Genomic DNA, 27,051 nt, shown 5'->3' on the forward strand with positions numbered 1-27,051 from the left:
TGCTCTCATTTATGATAGCTATCTTTTCTTCATATCCTATTTTAATACCTTTAATTGCATCTCTACATTAATAAAGCAGATGACTTTTTTCTTGCTTACAAATTGTTATCTGTTTAATTTTGGCACATCAACTCTTCTTAATGCATAGGAAGAAAACTAAAACCATGTAAGCTTAGTTCTGTTAGTACAGTAGGAAAGAAAATTCCTGTATTACCTAAAAATTAAGTGCATAGTAGTTGTCCATAAACATCTACATCATATTTATTAAAGATATAATATATACAATATATTAGTTTGTGCCATGTGCTTAGAAATCAGCATGAAATCTTTTGATGAGTATCAGTTAAAATAGAATGGTATGGATGGGCGATTGCTAATTAGAGACATGTAACTATTCTATTTGAAAAGAGAAAAAATATAACAGGCCTTGTTCATGTGTAAATCAGATTGAATAAATTTTAAAAACTGAACTGATTCCAGGTTACTATTTTTTTTTTTTTGCTAAGCCATTACGTGGTTAGTTTGCTTTTTACTCAGCTTGTTCCATGAATGTGGCTTATAAAACACAGTTGACAGGATCCAACTGCTGAAATAATATCACCATCTCTTGGATTTTATTGTATTTAATAATTGTATTTTATATTTGTATTATTTATGTTTTTACTGATTTTAAATTGTTTTGTTGTGAGTCCGCCCAGTCCCTCCTTGTGGGGGAGTTGGGCGGTGATATAAATTTGATAGATAGATAAATAAATAAATAAATTTCATGAACAAACTTTGGATAAATCATGGCTTTATTATGGACAAAATATGATGCTGGAGACATATGATTGTTATACTATCATTTATGTATCCAAAGTAAATCAGCATATATTTTTTAGAATTCCTACTGCTCTTTAAGTGCTCACTTTACTTAAGTAAATAAATATCTATGGCTAGATTTACATATTGAAAAAATCCATAATTTTATTTCTTTTGATTGAGTAGAACTGCGGTTTTAAGAAATGACATGCTTTAAAGTTAAATATGACTTGGATCAAGACATTTTGCTTAACAAACCAAGGTTTAAGGAAGCCATGGCTTAGCACAACAGGGGGATCTCGGCCATAGATCAAAGTTGTTGTTTTTTAGCTAGAGCTGATTTACCTGGGAGTACCTCATCTTCAATTTTCCATTTTTCATTTTTCATACTGCATAAATATTGTGCTGTTGTCCTTGGAAAACGATGGTAAGCAAAGCGGCAATACTTCTCTCGAATAAGTAAAGCTTTTGCTAAATTTCTGGCAGCTTGTTCATAATCATCAACTGTAACCTAAAGGGAGAAGTTATACAATGAATAATTAAAGTATAATCCTAATCCAAAATGAATATATTTGGAAATAAAGTATACTCCTCTTTGAAGCAATACACCTCTGCCAGGCTATAGGCAAATCCCCAAAGCCTCCTTGCTGGGTGCAAGGACAGCCCACTAACCATTTCCCAAACACATGCCATAGCCTCTATCTCACTGTCCTCCCACAGCTGACACTGTCCAAGGATAGTTTAAACCACTAAGCACTGGAAGTGGTATTTTCCCTAACATCCCACCTCAAGACACTCTGTCCAGGCAATGTAGAGAGTATCAGTGTACTTCATGGAAGTACTCTGAAATTACATGCTCTGGGTCAGCAATCTTGTGGCTCCAACTAGTTCTGCCTGTTTCCTATGGAATAATTCCCTCCCATCTGGTCCCTGACTCCTCCTCCCCCATCCCTTAGACCTCTGTTGACTGCAAGAGAGACCAGAACTTCTCCAGCCACTTTTTTTTTCTTTTTTAAATGTACTGATCAACCAGTTAACTGATTAACCTGGAGTGCGTGAAGCCCTGGCTTACAGCATTAGTGGACAATGTAATTGAAAAGGCTCAGCCCTTGTACTTCTGTAGCCTGTGTGGTTGGGAGTTCTCTTTCTGTGCAGTCCTGGGGAAGCCCTGATTCCTTGCTTCTTCTCTTTATGTTATGTTCTAAGGGTAATCTACAGCTCCTATACACATCCTCACAGCTAACCTTTTCTCAAATTCCAGCTGTCTAAGCAGCACTTGCCCCTGAGTGGATGGAAACTAAGAGATACAAAAAGCCTAACATTTCTTGCTAACTAGTGGACAATAGGCCAAACAGTTGACCAGTCAACTCACAGTTTCAAAGATTTTTTAAAAGTTCAATTGGTCAACAACAGTACAGGAAAGAAAAAAAATGCAGTGTCAGAGTGTTGTACATGTCAACCAGTGAGTGGACAGACATATAAATTGAACAAGTAAATAAATAACTTTTCATGCTGGATGATGTTAGGCAGGGCTGGAATTTCAGCTGAGATAGCCACCCATCACAGCCATTGGAATGCTGCATGTTGAGGCTGAATAAACACAGTGCAGCAGAGACCTATTGGAGGTGTACAGTAAGGATACACTGTGAGGGTAAGAAAGATATAGAGTAGCATGATTTCCTGCTAGCTCTGGGGTGGGGAAGCGGCTATGTACATGTTGCCTATATCACTCAAGAATGCAAGTAGGAGTCAATTCATGGAATACTCCTTCATTCAAAGGAATTCCCTGCACATAAAAACTAGAAAATTCTGACAGAATGCTTCTCGCTGATGCCTTATTAACTATTTTGAGGGAAAATGTTTTACAAATGGGTATTTAATTATCCACCTTCCATCTGCAGTCTGGCTAAGATTTATCACTTCAGTGAAAACCAGAGACAGAATCCATTGATTTAAAATATAATTTTTAAGAGCACTGTGGTTAAGACTCAGCTAATAACGGCAACACACATTTCCAGAACCTTAGCTGTAATTAATGGTTCAAGAAATTCTACTCAGGTCTAGGCTTATATCTGATTACTGAAGACTCGTTAGAAGAGATCTTTTCAGTTTAATGAAAACTGTTACTTCACATCAACTACCATCATACAAGTGAAGATATAATATTCATTACCTGAAGTTGGGGCCTCTGGACATTTTCCATAAAGTTATCTAGTTATTTGGCTCCAACTTCATAACTATTCCTATTCTAAGTAGTAATATCCTGCAAATGGAGCAAGGCCAATAAATGTCGCTATGAAAAGTATGCTTGGGTCTCCTATTTTAGGTAATGTCTAGTCATGTTGTTTAGCACTACATGCCCCCAATTGAGGATTAGCAGGAAGAAGAGAATGAAGAAAAAAGGTTTTCTTTAACCACTATAGGAATCCCACAGGACAAATTGTGTACTCCAAATGTATCATTTGGAATACATATAGTAGTATATTATATCTTTATTCACTGCAACAAAGCTGTTGACCAGGACAAAATCCCCATGGCTACTTAAACAATTCTACACAAGCGTTAGCATCATAAAATAATAATAAATACATACAATATTTATTTTAAAAAATCATCACCATCATCTGTCTGTCTGCTTACCCCAGCACAATAATCCCCACTAATTGTAACTCTTTGAAATTCTGGTACATCATATGTCCCTTGGATAGGCTGAAAGGCACCTGGAAGAACTGGAGTAGGAGGAGACACAACTGGAGCAGCCAATGGAGGTTTCCATTCTTGCAGTGGAATTTGTAATGACAAGGACTGGGATCGAATCATCTTGAAACTTTTCTTCCTATATGTACATAGTACACAATATTTAAGTCAATAAGACATTAATTTAAGACAACAAAAAGGCTCTGTTTTAGAAACCTTCTAAAAAATAATACATACATTTCTTTATTCAGAGGTCATTTTTCTACTTCATGAATCCACTATGTTATTTCCATCTCATATAGCACTTAGAAATGTTCAAAAAAGGTATTTATGAAAAAAAAAGATTAAGGATTGTAAAATATGGTACTGTATTGACTCTGCAAGAGTGTTAGACAAAAGGTCTGTCAAGACGTTTCAGTACAAATGTTTAATTTCAGAGTGTTCAATCTATCAAATCAACAATATTTATAAACTTATTTCAAGATTGACAGTATTAAAATGTAAAACTCTTGTTTGAATGAATTTAGAAGTCATTTTCCCACATTAAAAAGCAATACTTTGTTTAATTAACTTGCTAAATATTGTGACATAAGAGAACATAAACAGAAGGAGCCATTTATCCGATTTTACAAAGCCCATAAACATCTTTCATATTTAGGTCTCAGCCTTCCACAGCTGCTCACTGATTACTTGTCCTCTGTTCCTGGTGAGGAAGACAGAGAACCTTAGGGAAAACAAGTATGGACATTACACAGTAGTCAAGGAGTGAGTATTAAAAAAAACACAGTACGCCTTCACCAAATGGGTATCTGCAAGCAGGATGAAAAAAAGAATGAAATTGGGTCCTATGCATCCTTGCATACAGCTGCATAAGGAGTAGTATGATCAATTGGACTTATGATTTGCTCACTTTTTAGCACTTTCTACGTATATTTGTGGATTACATTTCTAAGTGACATTTCCCACGTTTCAGTTTAACTGAATAAACCAGAGCCGGTTTGGAGTTGAATGGCACTGAATTCATATAAATAAACAATAAAATAAGTAAGAATATACAGAAAAGAGAAAAGGACAACCAGCATCAAGGTGGATGGACTTAGTTACAGTGGCAATGGGTGCACCATTGGAAGACATAAAAGACCAGGGTTTACTAAGAGTCGACAACAACTTGATGGCACGTAATCAATCAATCAAGAATACATCAACAAAAAATACTAAAACCATATAAAAGCCAATGGCAGGATTAGAGAGTGACAACACTTCATATTATATCTGACAGTATCTAACAACTGTTCTTAATAGACCTCAGCACTCATTACTAAAACATTCTTCCACCTCATCAAACCTACCTTTTAGTAGTTTCCAAAGACTGCTGTTCTGCCAACTCCTTCTGAAGTTCTCTTTCTTTGGCCTCTTGTTGCCCAATAGGACAATCTTCAGGCACGGTGAAGAGTGACAAGGCATCTTTGCTATCTTCTTCTCGAAGGACCTTGGCAAAAACTTTTTCAGCTAAGAGCCTCACTGACTCATCAACCTCAGACATATTTAACTTTGGGAATTGTCTGGGCATCTCGGCTATGAAAAATATAGAATGTTACAGGCAACTATCACAATTCTATTATTCCTTTTAGTTAATTTAAAATGTAATAAATTCACACCACTCCAATAATTTACAAAAAACACATTTTACCTTAAATTCTTCCATTTTTCTTTCATCATAGTAAGCTTTTCTTATATGAATATACTGATTTTAAAACCTTGAACAGCTCAACAGGAATTACTAAAATCAGGTGAACTTCAAATATTCCTATGCGATATAATGTGGAAGGTTTTCTAATGGAATGTTTTCTTTCCAATTTCCATAGGCATTATTTCTTAGTCCTAAATATATTAGATGTAATTCCAAAAGCCTCCAGAGTTATATAAAAAGAATGGATGCCTGTTTGGATGATCTGCTTATCTAAGTCTGGGAGGTATCAGCAAGTCATGTGACTATCCTAGACCAGTTAACAAACTTCCATAATTAACTCAGAGTGGGTTAGTTTGGGTCCAAAATAGCCTCAATCTGGGGCTAAGGTAACCCCCTGCCTCCATCAACTATATCATGCAAGCTGCTTACCAGAAGCTTAACTGTTCCTTCAAGGTACTTAGACAAATTCAAAGCCTTAAGAAGTCCCTGTGAAAATGTGTCTCTTCTATGAACTCTGACTTAGTCTCTGTTATAATCTTTATTTTTTCCTGAAGCCACAAAAAAGATGGAAAAGGGTCTGAGAGAAGTAGGAGTATATAACTCCTCCCAATTCTGCCCACAGTAGGGCAAACACTGATAGGTGGCGTCAATAACTGATTGCACCACTGTGGATTGATAAAATACAACAGGAAATTACAGCAGGCAGGAGTATTAAAAAAGTAAGCAACATAAGACTGATTCAGTCTTCCCAAACCATTTACTGTTGGCACATAGAGGTGAGTCAATTGACTAGAGAGGACATGACTAAATTAATCATGTTGTATAAACATAATCAGTGTATGATTAAATTTAAGAAAACAGTTAACCTTTTCCATACAAAATGCAACAACTGAGAGAAATGTAGATTTACAATGATCTCAACAGGTCTCATATCATTTTAATTGGCTTTGCCTAAGCACTGAATAAAAACAGCTCAGTGATGACTTTATGTCCTGCCATACTATTCTAGTGCATCATCTTTGCTTAAGAATTCAGTTCGAAAACAACTGAAACCAGCAGAAATAAGAAATCATGGTTGCAATCCAACATGAATTATTTGATTATATTGTCTTTTTCTTTCAGGGGCTCTAGACAGTGTACACAACATGCTCTCTTCCAATTTTTCCCCATCACAACCTTGTAAAGTCCCAGTCCAACACCTTAACTACTACATCTTACCAGCTCTCCCTACATGCGTCTACAATGGATATTTCAGTATTTCAATATTTCATGTCATTGTTTCTACAGTTAATAAAATAATTATGTTGTGAAATATTTAACAGCATAAAGTACTGTATATTTAGGTTTCCTTATTTTGTACCCTTATGTATTAAGAATCAGGACACAGCGCAAAATCCGTTAGAGTAAAGACTGTTTAACTAGGACCAGGGACCCAAGGCTAAACTCAGCTGGGAAAGTAAGTGGGGGATTTGGGTCATTTAAATGGTATGTCTGCAAGACACATAAAGCCAAAAATTGCAGGTAACAAACATTTGCATGCCATTATCTTACCTGCTCTCATGTACAGTTCTTGAACTAAATCTTAAGTTTTACTACTTTATCCAAGCCCAGAACAGCTGCAATTTTGCACTTAGAGACATTAACATTTGGAACCAGTTTGGTATAGATTTGAAATTCTGTTTTTTATAAACTCCAAATAGCAGCCACTTGGGTACAGACATAGTAAGATTTGGGGTTGGGGAGGTAAGTCAGTCTTGACTCCTGGGGATGGCCTGGAGAAGTCCTTGCAGTTTTTTTTGACAACATTTTCAGAACTGGTTTCCATTGCCTTCTTCCTAGGGCTGAGTGGGAGCAATTGGCCCAAAGTCATCCAGCTGGCTTTGCGCCTAAGGCAGGATTAGGACTCGCAGTCTTCAGGTTTCTAACCTAGTGCTTCAACTACCACACCAAACTAGTTCTTTTTAAGTTTTGGGTTAAAGAGCCTAATGTGCACAGGCACCCATCCCTAACCACAATGATGATGAAATGATGAAACGTGTCATGACATCATTATGCAAGCTCCAACATCACATCACAATATCACACACAAATGCATAATGGATGGAGCTTGCACTGTGACATGCAGTTAATCACTAATCCTAATCCCCTCTTGCCCCCCAAGAGACCCCTATACTCATATGATGGGGCATATGATGGAGCTCACACATGTTAAATTGACTTTTTGCTTAGCTACTGTTCTCAGAGAGCTGTTGTAAGAATAACACCTCAAGCTCCTGGAGGAAAGATACAGCATAAATTTAGTAAAACAGTCCCATCTTTTTCTCCACTCTTTTTCACCTTATTCCTGACATCAGACAAGTATCCCAGGGACTGGCTTCAGTTTCTTTTGAATGAAGGCACCCTGTTCCTAAAGCAGGACTGTGCAAACCTTTTTGAGCCAAATATAACATTTGGACGTGAACGTCTATGCCAGGCACCATACTTCAAGAGTTGGACTGCGCAGGAAATGGGTGAGAACTAAATTTGATTTAAACCTAATTTAATTAAAATAAATGAATTATATTAGGCTAATGTGATTACTTCAGGTTAAGTGACTGTAAAATTGGAGCTTCAAGTCTCATTCATTTCAATGAAAGGGTTAAATGAGGTCTTTAATTTCCCTGACTGATAACAGTAGAATTTTAAAAAGAAAATTAACATTGATTGGATTATGCTCCAAGTCATTGGTCCAGAAGGAAACAAAACCAAAAAGAGTTTTAACTTGGTATAGTTTTGATCAGGTATTTCTACCCAGATGTACAGAAGAATACTCCAACAAACATAATATATCTAGTCAACTGTTGATACACAGGTTTGTTGGTCTAAGAAACAATCTAATAGTTCCAGTCTAATAATTCCAATTTCTTGCTCTTTGCAGATTGACATCTAGTTTCATCCTAATAACAGTTTCTAACATTAAATACTGATCTATTCTGATACGTAATAAAGAAGTAAAGTATTTTAACTTTCGTATTCCTTTATAATGAGCCTAATGCATTTCATTTCCTATTTCTTGTCTCTGTAACAAGGTTTCTAATAGCACCTACTCAAAGTAATGTCCTGTGGTAAGCAACAAGCAATGCAAGCTTTAAGTACAATTCTCTATTCTATATAGAATTATATATTTTATATACACTGCCCAGAGTCACTTTTATGTGAGATGGGCAGCTATATAAATATGATAGATAGATAGATAAATATTCTGTTTACTAGATAAAGATAAGCTTCATAACACAGGTACAGAGGTTTTATTGCTGCAGTTATATCACAGATATATAAACTTTTTATTATATATGTATATTTAAAAAGATACTCACACTATAACCAGGCCTCATTTGCTGGCTAAAAAATAAGAAGGAAGCTCACATTTCCAGGCTACACTTTGTTCCATATAAAATATACATACACAAACACACATATACACAGACACACACACAAAAATATACTTTCCAAGATTAAATTTAATGAACACTGAGAAATTCAAGGGGGTGCTGTGACGTGCAGTTCTCATGAGCCACTGAAGCTAGCTAAATCTGATGATGTCACTGCATCTGCTTCCTCTTATATGCTTACCAAATTAATGATATGCAAAAGATAATCTTCAAAACCCCAAGTAAAAGGAGTTGTTTGGTAGGAATAGGAGTAGCAGGACAAAATGAATGAAGCACAAGATGCTGGGAGAGCCCTTTTTGAAAGGTACTTTTTCCCTTGTCCTTTAAGAAGTAATGCCTACATATACTGTAGTTTTCGTCCCTTTTTTTTTAAGTTAAGCAGATGACTGGTCCTCCATTTAACCTCTTCGGAGGCGGCTCGCTCCTTTCCCTTTTCGAGACGTCGAATCCGAGGCCAATTACCGAGTGAGATACTAGAGCTTGAATATTTTATATGACAAGCCATTAAGAAAAAAGAGCGGTGAAGATACATAGACAGCGCGGGGCCAACGGGGTGGGTAGGAGGGAGGCGAGCGCGGCCGAGGGATGGGCGCCTCGGCCGGGAAAAAGGACCCCTTCCTCCTGCTGAGCAGTTCTGCAGGTGCCCGAGCATTATTCCCATCCGTCCCGGGGACAGCGGCGCGGTTGCAGTCCCTCCCTCTCGCCCGCCCACCCTCCAAGATGAGCTCGGCGCTTTCGCCCGGCTTCCTGTACTTAGCAGCCGCGGAGACTTACCTAGCGCCCCAGGAGCAGTCCTGGTGGAGCTCGCCGAACCGGGCTGCTTTTGGCTGCTGGGCACGGAGGTTTCACCCAAGCCGGTCGGCCTGCTCTGGGAGGGAGGCAGAAGGGGGAGGAGCCGCCGCGGTCAGAAGCTGCCGCATTCATCTCCCCCGGGTGCCGCAGCTGCCGCGGCCGGCTAGTATAGCAGTTGGCCAGGCCAGCGGCCCCCCGCCCCGGCAGACGGCCCCTCTCCCGCTGCCCCCTTCCTCTCAGGGGCTTGGCAACAGCCCAACCCAGAGAGGTTTAATATGCAAACGCCCGTCTTTCCGGACGCGCAGAGGCTCGTCCCAGGCGCTGCTGCACGCCGGTGGACAGCGCTTCCAAGATGCGCGCGCGCGCTGCTCTGGAGGACGCGCGTGCGACCCCACAAAACGTTGCGAGGGTTAAGCCCGGGCCGTGACTTCCCTCCTCCGCCCACTCCATCTGGTCCCCCTCGGTTTCGATGCAGGGCTAGCAAAGGCAGCCGTTCGTTGCTCTGCCCGGCTGGACCGCCTCCGCCGGCATGGAAAGTCCACAAGCCCTACTCTCTCCAGGGTCACAGTGCGCGGTATGGGCGGCAGGACGAGCGTACGCAGCCTCTACCTCAGTCAGGTGCCCTCGGCGGCTCGCTCTCAGGCAACCTTGTCTACCGGGAATGGAGGAGGTGGATGGGTCGTCTTTCCCTGCGACGCCAACCGGAGCTCTTCTCCTTGAGTCCGGAGTGTGAAGAGGAAACTTCTTTTCCCAAGGAAGACCGCGTCTCTGAGCCGGCTTAGTCCCTCTGGTGGAAAGGCAGAGATAGCGCCAGGGCGCGGCCGCGACACGCCTTGCAGGAGTCTTGGCAAAGGCGGAGGGCGCCTCCTTTCTAGAGGTAAAGCGCAGCCCGGCGAGAGGCTCTGGTGCCTCGCAACGGCCCTTGAGCGGCGATGCCAGCCACGGGAAATAGCCCCTTTCGCGCGAGATGTAGGGGAGGGGAAAGGCTGCGGGGGGTGGGCGCGCTGGTCCCTGGCCTAAAAGCGGGTCCCGGAGGGAGGTCGTCGGACCACATCAGTGCGCCTGAGGCGTCTTCTTGCTGCAATAATAGTAACTGTAGTAGCTCAATCCCATCCAAAACGTGCTTAAATAAACATTAGGGAAAGATAAACTTACAGTTATGGAGCACCATCTCAGCATAGTGGTGCAATTTTAAGTCCCACTGATTTCTGGAGAGATACAAACTGCTGCATAGCTCTTCCCTCGAAATCAATGGAATTTAAACGTGCCTTTTTGGGGTGGTTGATGTAGATATTGTGCCATTATCAGAGAGAAACTAAACCAGGGTTGTTGCTGTGAGGAGGGAGAGGTCAAGGTCAAGAGGATTAATTCATAGTATGGATGATAATTTTCATAATTTATGGAATGTATGAAGATTATGTAATAATAATAACCAAGATCAGAAGACATAGAAAGCTAATTCTGTATTCCAAAAAGAGAAAGGCTTATTATATTCGGGTTTCCCAAACCCAGAAATAATGGTGCTCAAAATTTTAATAACATGTTAAAGCCTAAGATCTTAGTTAGAGGGCCATGTTCTGTGAACGGCATGACAGTTAATTGGACTTTTTATACAATTGTCTTGCTCCATTTGAGAATTGTTTTCTGTTCAAGATTGTCCCATATTTTTCTACTGGAGTTTTCATCTTTTTTCTTTTATTGAAAACATTTAAGAAGAAAAAGGTGGACTAACTGCACAGTGCCTTTTGACTGGTAAAAATACAGAGTACCTCACTCTAAGTAGGCTTAGTCCAAGCATCTCCTATTTAGAAATAAAGTACTACTTCCAACTCCATGGAAGGAAACCACAGTTTAGATATTATGAGGTAAGATGAGAGAGAAAGAGTGCATTCATTTTATTCTGATATGGATTGCATCCCAATGAGACTAGAAGAACTTTAAAAAGATGTGAGATCCTGATTAACCACATTAAGAGCAGTATGACTATGAAGACTAAGTAGGTAATAGGCATCAGCCTGTATCTGGTTGATAAATAGATATTCAGGTATATACTTGCTTTAGTAAGATTAATGTATTCCTTTTATATTATTATTGTTTTTGCTAAGGCTATATTTCTTCCAAACTAATTTATCCCTCTGCTCATCATCATAATCCCAGAGAAATACCTTTGGTGGCTTTATTTCACTGCCTTTTCTTTATACCAAAGGGACTTCTTCATGCTAACATCAGTATTGTCAAGTTGAAAAAATGAGTCAACATAAATGCACACTGAATAGGTAAGATAGATCCCATAGGAACAGAGCGACAGCATTGCCACACTCAGACCAGCTTTGGGAAACAGCAAACGTGCGACTGATTGGATTCACAGATTACTCTAACCCCTTACTGTAATTTGTTTTGTTTTGACTTACTGTGATATATGAACACAGTCGTGATTTATTCAGTGGCCAGTATTAAACAAACCATTATTTAGTACAGTGTGAAAACTAAGTTGCATTCATGTGAAGATCATAGTTTAAAAAAAATTAGTAATAGTTAACTAATAGCCCTGACTAAAATATTAAAAAGCTAAGTTAAAATAATAAAATGGAGTTATTTTTATATAAGATTGAAGGGCTTGCTAACAAGCTGTTGCCCTGTCAACTCCCTCCTGCTGATTCCCAGAAGACTATATTTCCTAAAAAGAGTGATTTTCCTCTCTGTGAATAAAAAGATGGATTTTTAAAATGTCCATTTGATTTTAGGTCCATTTCATCTTTTGTTTCTAGGTTGATGTTGACCAAACTATATTACCTGCAAATATTTCTATACCAATCTGGGACAAGGTTCAATACTGTACTGCTTAGAACTATTTCCTCCTGATGAAGAGTAAAATAAATCATTGTCTTGTATATAAATGGGAAACTTATGAAAGATTTATTTGCTATAACATGCTAAACATAGCTCCTTTTCACTACCAACTAAGTGTGTGGAGCTTGATAGCAAACTTAAATCTTCCCACTGTACAGTATGGCCAGCACCCGAAGAGCTACTTGAAGTTCATTCAAGAGCTTTTTTTCCATCTGAAAAGCTGGCCCCTGTGCCATATTGCAAACTATTTTGGAACATCAGTCAGTATTAAAAGAAGCTTGCCAGGAATCAGGTAGAGAAGCCAAGAAGCTTGCATTCAAATCCCTCTTGATTGGTGAAAGTAACTTGGATTCTGGCCTATTTTTTCAGAAAATTTGAAAATGTATAGGGTCCAGATAAAAAAAAAAAGATTCTCTTGAATTCCATCATAACATGTAAGAACATAAGTAGTGCCCTGCTGGATCAGACCTCTGGCCCATCTCATCCTGCAGTCTGTTCTCACAGTGACCAACCAATGGCACAAGGAAGCCCACTAGTCTCCCAGCAGAGGGGCTTCACTGCCATCAAGGCTAATACCATTGATCTCCATGACTTCCATGAATTGGCCCACGCCAATTCAACTATTCAATTCAATTCAAACTAGCCAAGCTGGTAGCCAGTATCACATCTCATGATAGCAAATTCCAAAGTTTAATTACAGTTGTGTTAAAAAAAAAAAAATCCTTTTGTCTGTTCTGATTCTTTCAGGATCGATTTCATTGGGTGACCTCTGGTTCTAGAATTTTGGGAAGGGGGAAATAGCTTTTCCTTGTCCACTTTATCCACACCGTGCATAATTTTGTATACCTCAATCATGTCCCCTCTCATTTGCCTCCTGTCAGCCCTTCGAGGTAGTCCAGACAAAAAACCAAAACCAGGAGTACTAACACTACCTGCAGTAACAGAACCTTGCACGTCTGAAAGCACTTTTCCCCTCCTTACTTTTACTTTCCAGAAAACTATGGAGGGTCCCTTCTGAGTCACTTTCCACATCCCCATTCTCTCTGTGGGCTGAGATATCTTTTGTCAGACCGTTGTCTAGGCTGCGGCTCCTCCTCCTCCTGACCCCCAAGGTTGTTCTCACAGCCCATTACACCTCCTCATAGGGAAGCTGCTCCAGCCCCTTTATTATCTTAGTTGACTTCCTCTAAACCTTCTCTAGCTACGCTATATCCTTATTGACAGTATAACTAGAAAACTCATACACCTAACAAATATTACTCAATAGACACCATATTACCCACTTCTGATATGTACAACCTTATATAAACAGGTCATAATTCACATATGGGTTGGCAGTGGAGTTCCCCAGACTTATAGTTCTGGGGAACTTCAACCTGCCTTCTCTAGGAGTGGAATCTGAAGTAGCTCCGGAGTTCATGGCCACCATGACAGCCATCAGTCTATCCCAGATCATCCAGAGCCCAACACAGGACAGTGGTCACGCCCCAGATCTGGTGGTCCTCTCAGAGCAGTGGCTATGTGATCTGAAACTGAGGGAGCTTTTGGTGTCTCCCTTGTCATGGTCAGATCACGCCCTGATTACCATGGGATTCTCTAGTGTCACTATCCACTGCAGGGAGGCTGGACCCATTAGATTGGTCAGCCCCTGATGATTGATGGACCTGGTTGGGTTTCAGAGGGATCTGGGGGTTGTTCCTGTTGGTCTGCTGCATGGTCCATCTGAAGCCTTGGTCACCACTTGGAATAAGGAGGCAACTGAAGCATTGGATTGGATTGCGCCCATGTGACCTCTCCCGTCACTCCCCATGATTCACAGAGGAGCTGAGGAAGATGAAACGAGAGAAGAGGTGTTTAGAGTGTCACTGGCACTCCACAAAAGGCAAACTCTACCAGACACGCTATTAAAGCCTACCTTGTGGCGGTAAGGGTGGCAGTAGTACTTAAGTAGTAATAAGAAGTCAGTACTTCTCCACCCTTATTGCGTCCGCGGATAGTCACCCTGCAGCCCTGTTTTGGGTGACATGAGCCCTCTTGGGTAAAAGGGGCTAGGGAAACCTTTGCAGGGTGTGCAGAGGAATTTACTCAGCATCTGTTGGACAAAGTCGCTCAGATTCACTCACAGTTGGACCCTGGGCTTGTTGCAGGTCCAGAGGAGATGCCTGGGGAGGAGTCTTGCCCAGTTATCTGGGAATGGTTTGAACCTGTTGGACCTGAGGAAATGGACAGGGTCCTTAGGACTGTGAGCTCAGCCACCTGCTCTGTAGATCCATGCCCCTCCTGGCTTGTTAAAGCAGCCTGGGGGTGTCGCGTGAGTGAGTTCTAGTGGTGGTTAATTCTTCTTTGAGTGAGGAGGTTGTTCCTTTACCTCTTAAAGAGACCTTGATTTGCCGCCATCTCTAGACCCCACCAGACTGAACAATTTTTGTCCAGTACCTAACCTCCCCTTTTTGGGGAAGGTGGTTGCGCGATGGCTTCAGAGGACCTTTGATGAAGCGGATTATCTGAACACTTTCCAGTCAGGGTTCAGGCCCAGGTATGGGATGGAAATGGCATTGGGTGTGCTTTTGGATGATCTCTGGTGCGGGCAAGATGGGAGTTGTGCATCCATCCTTGCGCTACTTGACCCCTCTGTGGCTTTTGATACCATCGCTCACAGTATCCTTCTGTATTGGCTCAGAGGATTGGGGTTGTGCTGGTTCACCTTCTTTCTCTGAGGTCAATTTCAGTTGGTAATGATTGAGGAAGAGAGGTCCTGCCCTCGGCCACTACTATGTAGGGTGCGGCAGGGCTTGGTGCTCTTTCCACTCCTATTTAACATCTATATGAGGCCACTGGGTGAGCTCATCCATCGCCATGGAGTGAGGTATCATCAGTATGCTATACATCTGCCCCTGATGAATTAAGTGATGCTGTGGACACCTTATCCCAGTGCCTGGAGGCTGTGAGGTTCTGGATGGGGAAACAGCCTTCAACTGAACCCTGGCAAGATTGAGTGGCTTTGAGTTTTGGGGACTACTGGTTCTAGGACTATACCGTCTTTAGTGCTGGATGGGATGGCACTGCCCCAGACAGACCCAGTGCACAATCTGGGAGCTTTCCTAGACTCATGACTCCTACTCGAAAATCAGGTGACAGTCATGGCTAGGAGGGCCTTTGTACAGCTTTCTGATGTGTGCAAGTTGCACCTCTTCCTGGATCAGGAAGTTCTACTCACTGTCACTCATGACCTAGTCACCTCCTGGACTACTGTAATGTGCTGTATGTGGGGCTGCCCTTGAAGAGTATCTGGAAGCTTCAGCTGGTGCAGAATGCAGTGGCACAGGCAGTTATATGTGCCCCTAGAACAGCACATGTCACTGCTCTGCGAGCTGCATTGGCTGTCAGTTTGTTTCTTGGTCCAATTCAAAGTGCTGGTTTTGACCTTTAAAGCCCTTTGTGGCATGGGACTTGGTTATCTGAGGGATCGCCTTTTCCCGATTACATCAGTCCATCCCATTAGATCCGGCAGAGAGGGCATGCTACAGGTTCCATCTACCAGGGACTTCCATTCGTTGGTCCCAGTAGGCGGGCTTTCTCTACCATGGTGCCCACATTATGGAACATTCTTCCCCCCAAAGTTAGGTTAGCTCCATCCCTGTTAATGTTCAGGAAGTCTCTCAAGACCTGGTTATGTCACCAGGCTTGGGAGTCCCAGGAACTGGCAACTTTTTAAGATGGCTCGCCTACTGTGGGTGACGTGGTTGTTTACTTCTTTCTCTGTTTGTGGTTTGTATGTTCTATTTTCTTAATGATTTTGAAATTTTTAATAATGATTGTCTATATTTGTATAATGATTGTTTTTATATTGTGGTTTTATTTGATTGTTGTACACTGCCCTGAGTCACTTCTCATGAGACGGGCAGCTATATAAATTTGATAAATAAATAAATAATCATAAGAATTGTGCACGTAGGTCATAGCAGTGTAAACTAGTCACCACATGCCACATTTCTCATGTCACATTTCTTTAATACGTGTATGGCCTCACCTGTATTCTAAACAAAACATTTGATTTGCTTGCACTTTATTTGTCATGACCTTCCTGATATTATGTAAACAGCAGACATGCAAGGAATAAAATCTGCTCAGCTACGCAGATTTTAGATTATTAGATTTAAATCTCACAAGAGATTTCCTTGTATTTACTGTACTCCAGAATTTGAGGAAAGGAAGAAAGCAAAAATATAAGCTCCAGTTTTTTCCCAAATAGCCTTTGTAAGATAAGCTGTTCTCCACTGTACCGTTGGTTCAGTAAATAAAATTACAAATATAGGGTTTACTTTGTTTTGCAAAAGATATTGTAGGCTTTTTTATAATTGCAAATATACAAGTTATGCATAAAAAAGTGGACAAACCACCAAAGAGAACACATCAAATAAGGTCAGTTCTCCTAACACAATCCTTTGGAACCCTACCTGTTTGCCACAGTAGTTTGCAACTGAGCAAACGAAATCATGCGTTCCCTACTAACTCATTTCTACCTGCAGACTGCTTTTTCATGCCCTAATGCTGGAGGAAGTAGAAGCAGTGGAATCAGTGAATAGACATGGAGAAAGGGTCTATTATTTCCTATTGGAACACTTTCATGTGACACCTTGGTGCCAATTCAACATCCACCTGGGACCTCTATAATCCCATGACACCAGCTGTGTTTGAGATCTGAGCAGATGTGTTTCTGGTTCAGCTGCAATGTCTTTGAAGCTGCAGTAAACTTATGAAAAACAAAACATGCTGTGGTGTGGATGTTGCATGATCCATTCTACCATTTGCAGGAGCTCTCACTATTTTGCACTTACCAGCTCCTGGTAAGCTTCAGGGCTTTTAAGAGGGAGGATGGCTTGATGCCATTTTAGCTCCCCTTCATAACAACTACTGGGATTTTATTGGTTTGTTTTGCCTTCAGCCAGACAAATGCACAGAACATTAACTAAGTATCTGGACTGGGATGTCTATGCACCCAATTTTTAAATGTACCTTTTACAGGAAATAAGGATGAAAGAGTTTCTGCAGCTGATTGGGGCAGAGGAATGATTTTTGCTTCTGCTTCTCAGTTACAGATTAGCAGGTTTGAAGGCAATTATAGATCAATGCTTTTGATGGATTGGGGAATTGAAGTGCCAATGATTACGGAAATGTTCTGAGGTCCCAGTGAGATAGCCAAGTTCATCTCCTGCATTCTCTTAGATTCGTGCCACAAGCTGCTGTTATTCCTCTTAAAGGAAACACCCTCAGCAGTTTGCTAAACAAAAAGTGGAAAACAGATCACCAGTTCCTTAGCTGCCAAGTTGGTTGCAGTGTCATGGCTTTCAGATTAGTGTATGTACATTAGCAGTCAGACAAAGTCAGGGTTTCTCCACCTTGTATTTTCTTTAGAATGCTAATATAGTGCCTGAGCAGTAAGTATTATGCAACCCCTTATATATTGGCAATTTTTTTTATTTTTCCCTATCTGGACATCAACATTTTAAATGCAGCCTACTCAAGTCAGCATATACTGTACAGGGTAGACTTTGAAGGCCTAGGTTGCTATAAATACCTCTCTTGCATGCTGCACCACTTCTGCAAATATCTAACCAAATTCCTACTTTCCCATTTTCTCAGCAAAGTCAGCATTTAGATTAAACTCTACAATTAGCAATATAATCAGACTGGCCCTATGTATTGAACTGTAACTTATGTTGGCTTTCTGCTTAACACTATGGCATTGGTAAGGAAGAATAGTTATGTAATCTGTCCTTTGCCTGTCCCCAACCCCTCCAGCTCTTGCTGGATCTATTTCTAGCTCAAGAGCCTGGTGAATGACAAAGACATGACTAAAACAGAGTTTGATTAAAGGACCATAATATTTTACCCAATTTAGCTTCTCTTGGTAGAGAGATGGTATATTGTCACTAGCCAGAGTCTACTGCCCAGAAAAAAAAATTGCACAGGTTTGTGAAGTATGAATAGTATGAATCATTGTAATAAGGATGGAACAGCACAGGATTGAAGACTGAATGCAACAAAATACTTTAGCAAGAAGTATAGTGAAACATAATTGTAATAGGATTATTTGTTGATTGAGTACTATCAAGTCAGTGTGGACTCTTAGTGATTATCTTTATAAGCTGCCCAAATTCAGGTGGATGATGAGGGGGTATTGGTAAAAGTAGAGAAAGATAGGAGTTGCTAGAGAAGCCAGCATAATTAGGAAGCTTTAGGCATGTCAAAGGAATAAATAATCAGGCAAAATTAATGGCAAACCAGAATGCCTATGGATATGTATTAGTGGTCAGAGAGAAGTTTAAGCTGTAAAATTTATATATGCATTCATTTACAATTCAAGCAACTCATTCACTAATTTTAATTTAGACTTGCAGCCTTCTCTACCAGATAGAGCTCTGAGAAAAATCCAGTTGTGTTTATTTACAGCAGAAGCTACACAGAGTTTGAAAATGAATGACATTACTAGCCTAGTCATTCTTTCCACCACCATGACCCAGGCAGCTGTTCATTGTTTATGAAAAAAATCTGCTTTAAAGGGGAAGCATTAGTATACATTTAATTGAATTTAACTAAATAACATGTTTGTAATGAAAAGGACAAACAACCCAGTGAAACGTACATAGAGCTTGCAACAGATTGCCGATTCTAGTTCCAGATTGGGGTGGATGAATAGCAAGGGAAGAGAAGGGATAGGTTTTTTCCTTGCCCATACAGCCTAACCCTATGTCTTGCATGGATGTGGGTGCAGAGTAGCAAAATATAATGAAAGAGGGAAACTTGGATTCCAAGAGGTTCAGTTCCTGAAAGAGTTAAGGAAAAGCTGACCAGATCCTGAAGCCTGGGAAAATCAAGAACTGAGGAGTCAGTCAGGAGCCAGAATTCTGTTCTCAAGTGTGTGTGTGTTTTAGTGAGAAATGGGCAATCTCTATTTTGTCTCTTTGTGTTTGCCTGTTGAAGGAGGGGCATCTATGCTCTGTGGCTGGCTGAAAGCCAGGTATGAAAAGAAGCCTCAATCTTTAGAAATCTGGGTTATGGACCAGGAAATTAGGTCAGAGACCTATAACCTAGTGAAGCTGGATGCATTATATGTTTTGCTTTGTTATGTATACAGATCATTGTGTCTTTGTTTTCTCTGTGTATGTTGATGGGAGATCCTGGGCTGAAGGAGCAGCAGACTGAGATCATTCTCCTCAGAAGCAATTGATCATTCCTCACCCTTTTTATTTTTTTTGGTATTTCTTTCCAATTTTCTTCCATTTCTTTGTCTTGCTGTATGTAATAAAGATCTTTACTTCTTAATCAGTGATGCTCATTCTGGGAAAAAGGACTAGCCTTCGCAGATATTTTCCCTTCAAGTTTCTCAGTAAACTATTGGTAAAGGTTTCCTAGGGAGAAAAGTGGCTGGTGGCTCCACTATCTAGTGGGCTCTTCACAGGAGTTATGGAAGAGTGTAGGGTTTGGGTCCTGATCTATCACATCCCATGTTTGTGTGCACAAGTGTCCCCTGTTACATATATATGTTAAAAGCACTGACATGTGGAGTATGTGTTACTGTTCCAATTATAGCTTGCAATAGAACAGCAACATCTTGGAAGCATTAGAAACCTTCTGAAGATTTGCATCTGGATACAGCCTTACATTGGCCAGCACATCTGCCAAGTGCATTTCAAAATAAGGAGGAAGCTGAGATTGAACAAAGAAAGAAAGCCACAAGGACCTTATCTGCATAGGGCTTCTACATGCCTTTTGTCTAGTTAGCGAATATGGAAAAAGCTGCTCAGTTATCCTGCAACGTGGACCAAGTTATGTTACTCTTACTTTACAGAGGAAGCTGCTATTGCTCTCCGTTTTTCCTATGCCTAAATGAGGAGAAGACCAAAACCTATTAAGTATTTTTGAAAGGAAGAAAATCAGTATTAAAGACCAATGTATAGTTCTCTGGCCTTTACTTTCCAAGTTTGGCATGCGAATAGTGGGACCACCCATGCAAAGGATCCAACTCCAGATTCCAAACCAAAAGGTTTGGAAAGGAAGAGAGAAACAAGAAATAGCATGAGGTAGGAAGTAAAACCATTCTAAATATCATAGAAGAATTACTCAGGATGAACATTCTTACTTGCAAATGTAAGAATCTTTTCCTAATATACAAATTTCATGGTCAACCCCAACCACATGTTATCTTCCTTGATTTGGGACAGCACATGCTTGCAGGGCTGGAGGAACCCTACAGTCAGGAATACCAGGGATGTGTGAGAGTACTAGAAAACAGATTGCAATTAACAAATATTCAAACTAGGAAACAGGATTTAAATACGGTAACGATGTCTGGGGAACTGTGGTTACGGTGCTGGCCTAGAAACCAGGACTATGAGTTCTAGGCCTGCCCTAGGCAGGAAAGCTGGCTGGGGGACTTTGGGCCAGTCACTGTCTCTCAGCCTAACCTACCTCACATTGTTGTTATGGGGAAAATAAATGGCAGGAGAATTAGGTGTGTCATCGCCTTAAGTTATATATACAAAAGGTGGGATAAAATAATAATCAGACAAAGTAACAGAAAATGAAGAAGCTAAAGTGCTCTGGGACTTTAGAATTCAAACAGACAAGCACCTGCCATACAACACTTAGACTTAACAACTGTTGATAAGAAAGACAAAGAAGTCTGGATAGTAGACACTGCGACATCTGGAGACAGCAGAATAGAAATCTCAAAATATAAAGACCTGCAAATAGAAGTAGAATGACTATGGCAAAAGAAAGCAAAGATAGTACCAATAGTTATAGGTGCCTTAGGTGCAATCCCAAATCATCTGGAGCACCACTTGAACACCATTGGCATTGACAAAATCAGTCAATTGCAAAAGGCAGCTTTACTTGGAACAGCTTACATCCTGCGACAATACCTTTAACACCATCAAACAACAACATCTGCCTATCCCAGGTCCTTGGGAAGGACTTGATAGGTGGGTAAAAATGCCAAATCCAGTTTAAACGGCCAACTGTGTAACCAATCATAATAATAGCAGCCCCAGTGTATCTGGAAGGTAAGCAGGTTGAGGAGCTATAAGTTTGATAAGCCCAGACTCTGTATGATAATACATAGGGCACAGCTACCTATGTTTTTTGCAGTACTTCAGAAATTGTCCTAGACTTGCCTGATCACTTGGTGTTGTCTGATTTGGGGAACTGGGTCAACGTATTTTTGGCTCCATGCCAGGTTATTTGAAATTGGAGCAAAACTCTTTTTTTCCCCAGCAGTTTTGCCAAGCTGATTGGGTGGTCCATTCTTCCATTGGCAGGAACTTGCTTCATCCTGCCGCCTGGCTTTCTCTCTCCTTCTTCCCCACAGAGCTTCAGCATCTCTTTCATGGTGTCTCTTGGAATTCCCTGGATTGGCTCATAGTTCTCAGTGTTTCAAGAAGACAATTGCTGGCCAACTTCAAACTGTTTGTGAGGGGTTGGGAAGTGTAAACAGCCCTACAAAACCTTCCTGCCAATATGATCAGATGTTAGAAACTTTTGGGGACAAGTTTCAGCACAAAAGTATAGGGCTTCCCCACACATACACCCATCCCAGTTCAGCACATTAATATCAGTCAGAAAGTAAAACTGTATCTTGCATGTGCATGTAATAACATTTCAACAATCACTTTTGTTAGGGGACTTCAAGGGAGCTGGTGAGAACAGCTTTGTGTATGTGTTGTGGAGGATGGATACTGTATTTCTAATCCTTCCTCTTCCACCAAGTTTTGTCCTGGCCTTGCTATGGCCCTGTCTTGATGTTCAGTCTTGTTACCGGGTGGCGGGGGGAGAAGATAATAGTTAATCTGATCATGTAAGTGGCAAGAAAGAATCAAACATGCAAAATATCAGCATATAGTTCCAAAGAAACTCTCTATGCTCTAAGTGTTGAAGATATTAATACACACACACACACACACACACATACATACATATATTTGTATTATGAAGCAATGATGGAAACTTACTTTACTAACAGAATTTTTTTAAACTTCCAGGCTTCTCCATTAACTTTCCAACTTGCATGCTCTTTCACTCATTTTCTTCCTGCAGTTGTGTTTCTTCCTACTCTTAATTTTGTTATTTTATATTTCAAACTTCATATAATATTTTTATTTGTAAATTACTTTGGAGGATCTTTCTTGGCTGAAAACTCAGAAATAACCTCAAGAAATAAGCAAATACATCTCTAGTTCTTCTTTCCTTACCTTCCCTTAAAAGAGCCTTGCTCTCACAGTTATTCCCTCTGCACAAGAGATTCTAGTCAAAAGGTTTGTCACCAGAACACAGGAGACAGGACCGTTAGCAGAAAGGACTAGCCTAAAACATTTTGCTGCTTGGAGTGAAGGAGAAGATACCACCTTTCTCAATACTGTGTGCAAAAATAACTGGAATATGGGCAGTGGGAGAGGATTTTCCGCTCTACCTGGTAGCAGTAATCTAGTTTTGGGGGCACAGAACAGGCTGCCTAGGAGGATAAATCATTATCTGTCAACAACTCCATCCCTGAAGCCTCCCCAGGTCTGCTGTCTGAAGGAATTCCCTTTTTCTACTTAATGACAGAACAAACCACTCCTGAATGTTTATATTCAATGCTTATATTCTATGAGAATGTTGTGGCTTCTTTAGTATGAATGAGTAAGCAAAATCCACCATTGCAAGTCCAATGCCAGAAAAGAATTATTAAAAGAAAGGATAAAAGTCAGAAGGAATCTGGTAGCATCTTTTCAGGCTAACAGATTTTATTCAATGGCATAAGCTTTAGTGAGCTATAGTTCATGTCATCAGATACAAGGGAAGAGGAAAAACATATAACCATTCTATATCCTCAATTAGTAGGCTGGGCCTTTTGCCTAGAAACTGCAGTAAAAATGGAGAAATATTGCATTAAATCGATTTAATGATTCATGAGCCTTTGAAACTACTCGTACAAAATGTAGCATTTGTTCAGTATTATTGTCTGACACAGGCATTATCTAACACAGAGGCTGATAGTATAACCTAAACAGACCCGCTATCTACATTAAAAGGCCAGAATCTAACAGAGTTGCTATCCTTAACTCTGAGTTAAAATGTGACCAAAATATTTGTTATATGCTTGAGTTGATGGTCTAATCCTTTTCCCACCAAAGGCCCTTAAATGCTGCTTATATGCTGGGAAAAATAAATCAGAGTTCAAATATCTAATGTCACCAAGGAGAAAAATACAAATGCTGTAAATAGTATTTGATGCTATGGGCAGAGTCAGAACACCAGGGGAATTCAGTCGAATTGAAGGGAGAAATTAGCTATGATGAAGAACAAAGAACTGCTAGTGAAAATGCCAAGTTTCAAAAGTTCCAGTAATGAATATTTACCAAAATGTGGATCTTAGCTATCATTTGTTTAAGCAGCAGGCACCACAGATAGGAACAAAACATGAAAAAGTATCATGTGACATATACATGAAGTATATAAGCCATGAAAATTCACAAAATGGCACTAAAAAATTGGAAGAAAGAAACATTGACCCAACATGCAGAAGGTTGACAAAGTATCACGTTCCTCACTCTGCAACAGAATCGTAACTTGGGCTCCCAAATATAGGCTACAAAAATCTGGATGTCTCTGATTGCATGAGTTGAAAGACCTCTGTTACATAAAGGTATTTTTAAACATAAACTACATCCTTTGGTAATACTCTGAGACATAAGAGTAATTAATACCCTTAAAATGGGGCTACATGATCTGGGCAGCCAAGACACTTTTTTTTTAAACTAATTTCATATGTGTATTTATGGATTTTCTTGCAGGTTTTCTTTTTCTTTTTATAGCAGTTATATAGGCACCACATACAGATTGATGAAGTACCAGCATATTTGAAGTTTCCTGTGACAGTATCAGAAGTCCCAAGCAATGTGCTGATTAAGCAACATAAGTAAAGGTCAAGGGACAGAAGAAGTAAGTTGAAATTCTCATGAAAATGACAGAGAAAAGCTATTTCCAACTTCCTGCCGGGAGCTCTTAATGTGCACCGCTAAGACCAAAGAAAGGAAGCACTACTGTATGTTGTGCATTGTTTTGTCTGAGTGTAGTCCCTCTGCATGAAGCTTATATGGTGGTGTCAAAGTATTGAGATTAGGTGTCAATTTACACCTATATTTTACTTATTTCAGGGTCACATGAGCAGGATATTTTTGAGGATGGTATGTTTTATTTAGCCAGTTTGGTGTAGTGGTTAAGGCACCAGGCTAGAAACCAGGAGACTCTGAGTTCTAGTCCTGCCTTAGGCACGAACACAACTAGGTGACTTTGGGCCAGTCACTCTCTCTCAGCCCTAGGAAGGAGATGGCAATGGCAAACCACTTCTGAAAATCTTGCCAGGAAAATTGCTGGGACTAGTCCAGGCAGTTGCCAGGAGTCAACACTGATTCAAAGGCACCAAAAAATAAAAAATATTTCCCCCATCCACTAAATTCAGTAGGAAGGGTTCAGTAGGAAGGGTTAGCACAAAATTCTTTGTGCTAACTATTGCATCTGTGTATATTTGCCCTGGCATAGGGCAATTGCATGGTCTAGGTCAGTGTTGTCCAAACTTGGCCACTTTAAGATGAGTGGACTTCAACTCCCAGAATGCTGGCTGGGGAATTCTGGGAGTTGAAGTCCACTCATCTTAAAGTGGCCGAGTTTGGACAACACTGGTCTAGGTGATGTCAAACTCAGGCTAAGAATGCTACTGCCCTTAGTGATCTTCCTGCTGACAACCAGCATTTAAAGGGTTTCACCTGCTAAGAAAATGCACCAGTGCTGCATTGTATTGGAGTAGTACTAGTATATCTATTGTAGCATTAATATCTCTGCTGTTGTGCCAGTGTAGTCAAACTCCCACCATTTCTCTCCCATTGCTTTTTGTAAAAAAAGGCACAATCTGAAGGCTATACTGTTCTCAGGCGTATCCTATTTATAATATAGTGGGATATAACACATATTAATTCCCCATTTCCCATCCTCATTCATGCATTTACTAAATGCAAGCATGTGAGAACTATATGTCTGCATAGTTACAGTGGTAGAATACAGGATATAGGTTAAACATTATGATACCTGCATTTAATGGGTGTTTACAAATTTGTGATTACTTCACTTACATGAAAAAGACTTAAGTGCAATAAATAATATGCATATACAGCCACCTAGTGTTCAAATGAAAAATGACTTAACGTAGTCATTTTGTGCATAGAAAATATAGAAGAAATCCAGGAAGACAATTCTTTGTATGTATGAGTGTGTGTTTAATGACGTGGTTCTTGTATAATTCTGTGCATGAAGCCAAATAGTATTGGCTTATATTTTCCATCTTTACTCCACCTTCATCAGTTTTTTCCTTCACGCTCCCTGACGGCTGAACATTTCCAGAATGAAGATCTATTTGTGTTATTAATCCAAATCAAACATTTTTTTCTATGGCTATGCTAAATGTAACAAAAAAGGGGGAAATGATACTGAAACAGGCAGAAAAATGGGGCTGCTAGAAATAACCATCTTGATTTCTGGAGAGAATGATTCTTAACGGAAAACATACAGTACATATTGATCAGTGTAATGTTAAGTGAAGAGCTCTGTAGGCATGTGTGTTTGGTAGCAAGAGCAGCAGAATGGATAGAAAACTGAATCATGATTTCCAACAATCAATATACATTGACCACTGATCAACTCTAGCATACCCATTTTTCTATTACTATTTAATCTTCTGTTAGGACATTTCTAACATGACTTTCCAGTTCAGATGAAGCACTCAGGCCAGCCAACATTAACAGAAACCTTTAGCAGTAAAGATAATCAATCTGTGAAACAAGAGGAAAACAATAGGAATACTGCAAGAGACAATGAATAAAAGTTCCAGGCAGAATTTAGCAGGTTTTAGGCCCCAATAATCAGTTCCTCCATGAAGAAACAACTGGCTGTTTGCTTACAATGTAAATTTTACAGTATGGTTGTGTGTTATTTACCTCCCCAAGGCATTTTGTGCACCCCAAAATCCATTCCTCAGCTGCTGCTGATTTTCAAAAAATTAAAATTAAGACTGGATAATTTGGAGAGGAAGAATGGGGGACATTGCCACTAAAGTAAATAGGAAAGGGTTTTAAAAGTTTCTTTCTTTTTTTATTCTGAACATCCCCATTCTACACATTCCCCATCCCACATTCAAGTATATATATCTGTGTTTACAGTACATATAGCCCCAAGCAAAACCAGATTGGGCACCAATGGCTTATATAACACCCACACTTAGCTATCTATGCCTTATTTTCCAAAGAAGGAAGCCTGTTGTTCTTTTCTTACACAAACTTCCCGGCCTTCTCCGGTCTGTTAGAGGTGAAAAAATCTAGATGAGTCACCTTCTTTGACCATCGTCACTTGAGCCATCTTTTCTCCACTGGGTACTATCAAAGCTGACAAAAAAATTAAGCCTGAAAAAATGGTCTTGCCTTAGTCCTTGGAGAGCTATCACCAGTCAAACAGAATTATTGTGCTAGATGGGCTAGTGATATTAATCAACACAAGGCATGTATATAATTCAGAGGGAGATAAGCACAGGAATGCATACTCATTTGAATGAATTAGCATGGATAGAAAAGGTATTCCACTAGGAGTCCACAGAAGACCAAGATCGTGCAACGACGCCTCAAAGAATATATTTTCATAATGCCAAGGATTCATGCTATAGCAAAGTTACATCTGAATATTACATTTGGAGGGTAGCTG

The 27,051-nt window shown here is 40.1% G+C and overlaps 1 protein-coding gene and 1 long non-coding RNA gene across 20 annotated transcripts in view; one reads left to right on the forward strand and one right to left on the reverse strand.

Annotated features, from left to right (window-relative positions):
- Positions 1-10,162, reverse strand: part of AMPD3 (adenosine monophosphate deaminase 3) — a 45,899-nt gene extending 35,737 nt beyond the window's left edge. Inside the window, exons 1-5 of one of the 6 annotated variants that reach the window (XM_007429362.3) lie at positions 10,021-10,161; positions 9,394-9,482; positions 4,848-5,073; positions 3,442-3,637; positions 1,147-1,312 (exon numbers count right to left, since the gene is read on the reverse strand). In XM_007429362.3, coding sequence (XP_007429424.1) covers positions 1,147-1,312; positions 3,442-3,637; positions 4,848-5,068 — 583 coding nt within the window. In that variant the 5' untranslated portion in view covers positions 5,069-5,073; positions 9,394-9,482; positions 10,021-10,161. Of the gene's footprint in view, positions 1-1,146; positions 1,313-3,441; positions 3,638-4,847; positions 9,365-9,393; positions 9,488-10,020 lie in introns of those variants that run through there. The other 5 variants (XM_088145940.1, XM_025167376.2, XM_025167378.2 and 2 more) reach the window with 5 other exon arrangements.
- LOC148214980 (uncharacterized) overlaps positions 8,853-27,051 on the forward strand; it is a 29,244-nt gene continuing 11,045 nt past the window's right edge. For 11 of the 14 annotated variants that reach the window (XR_015797071.1, XR_015797072.1, XR_015797075.1 and 8 more), the window contains exons 1-2: positions 10,156-10,288; positions 24,099-24,246. This is a non-coding gene — a long non-coding RNA (uncharacterized LOC148214980). Of the gene's footprint in view, positions 8,924-10,152; positions 10,289-24,098; positions 24,247-27,051 lie in introns of those variants that run through there. The other 3 variants (XR_015797074.1, XR_015797076.1, XR_015797073.1) reach the window with 3 other exon arrangements.

The sequence above is a fragment of the Python bivittatus genome, unplaced genomic scaffold, assembly GCF_059951505.1.
Source record: "Python bivittatus isolate LINGU-HERP-01145 unplaced genomic scaffold, Pbiv_v1 ctg000480_np1212, whole genome shotgun sequence".
NCBI classification, from domain to species: Eukaryota; Metazoa; Chordata; class Lepidosauria; order Squamata; family Pythonidae; genus Python; species Python bivittatus.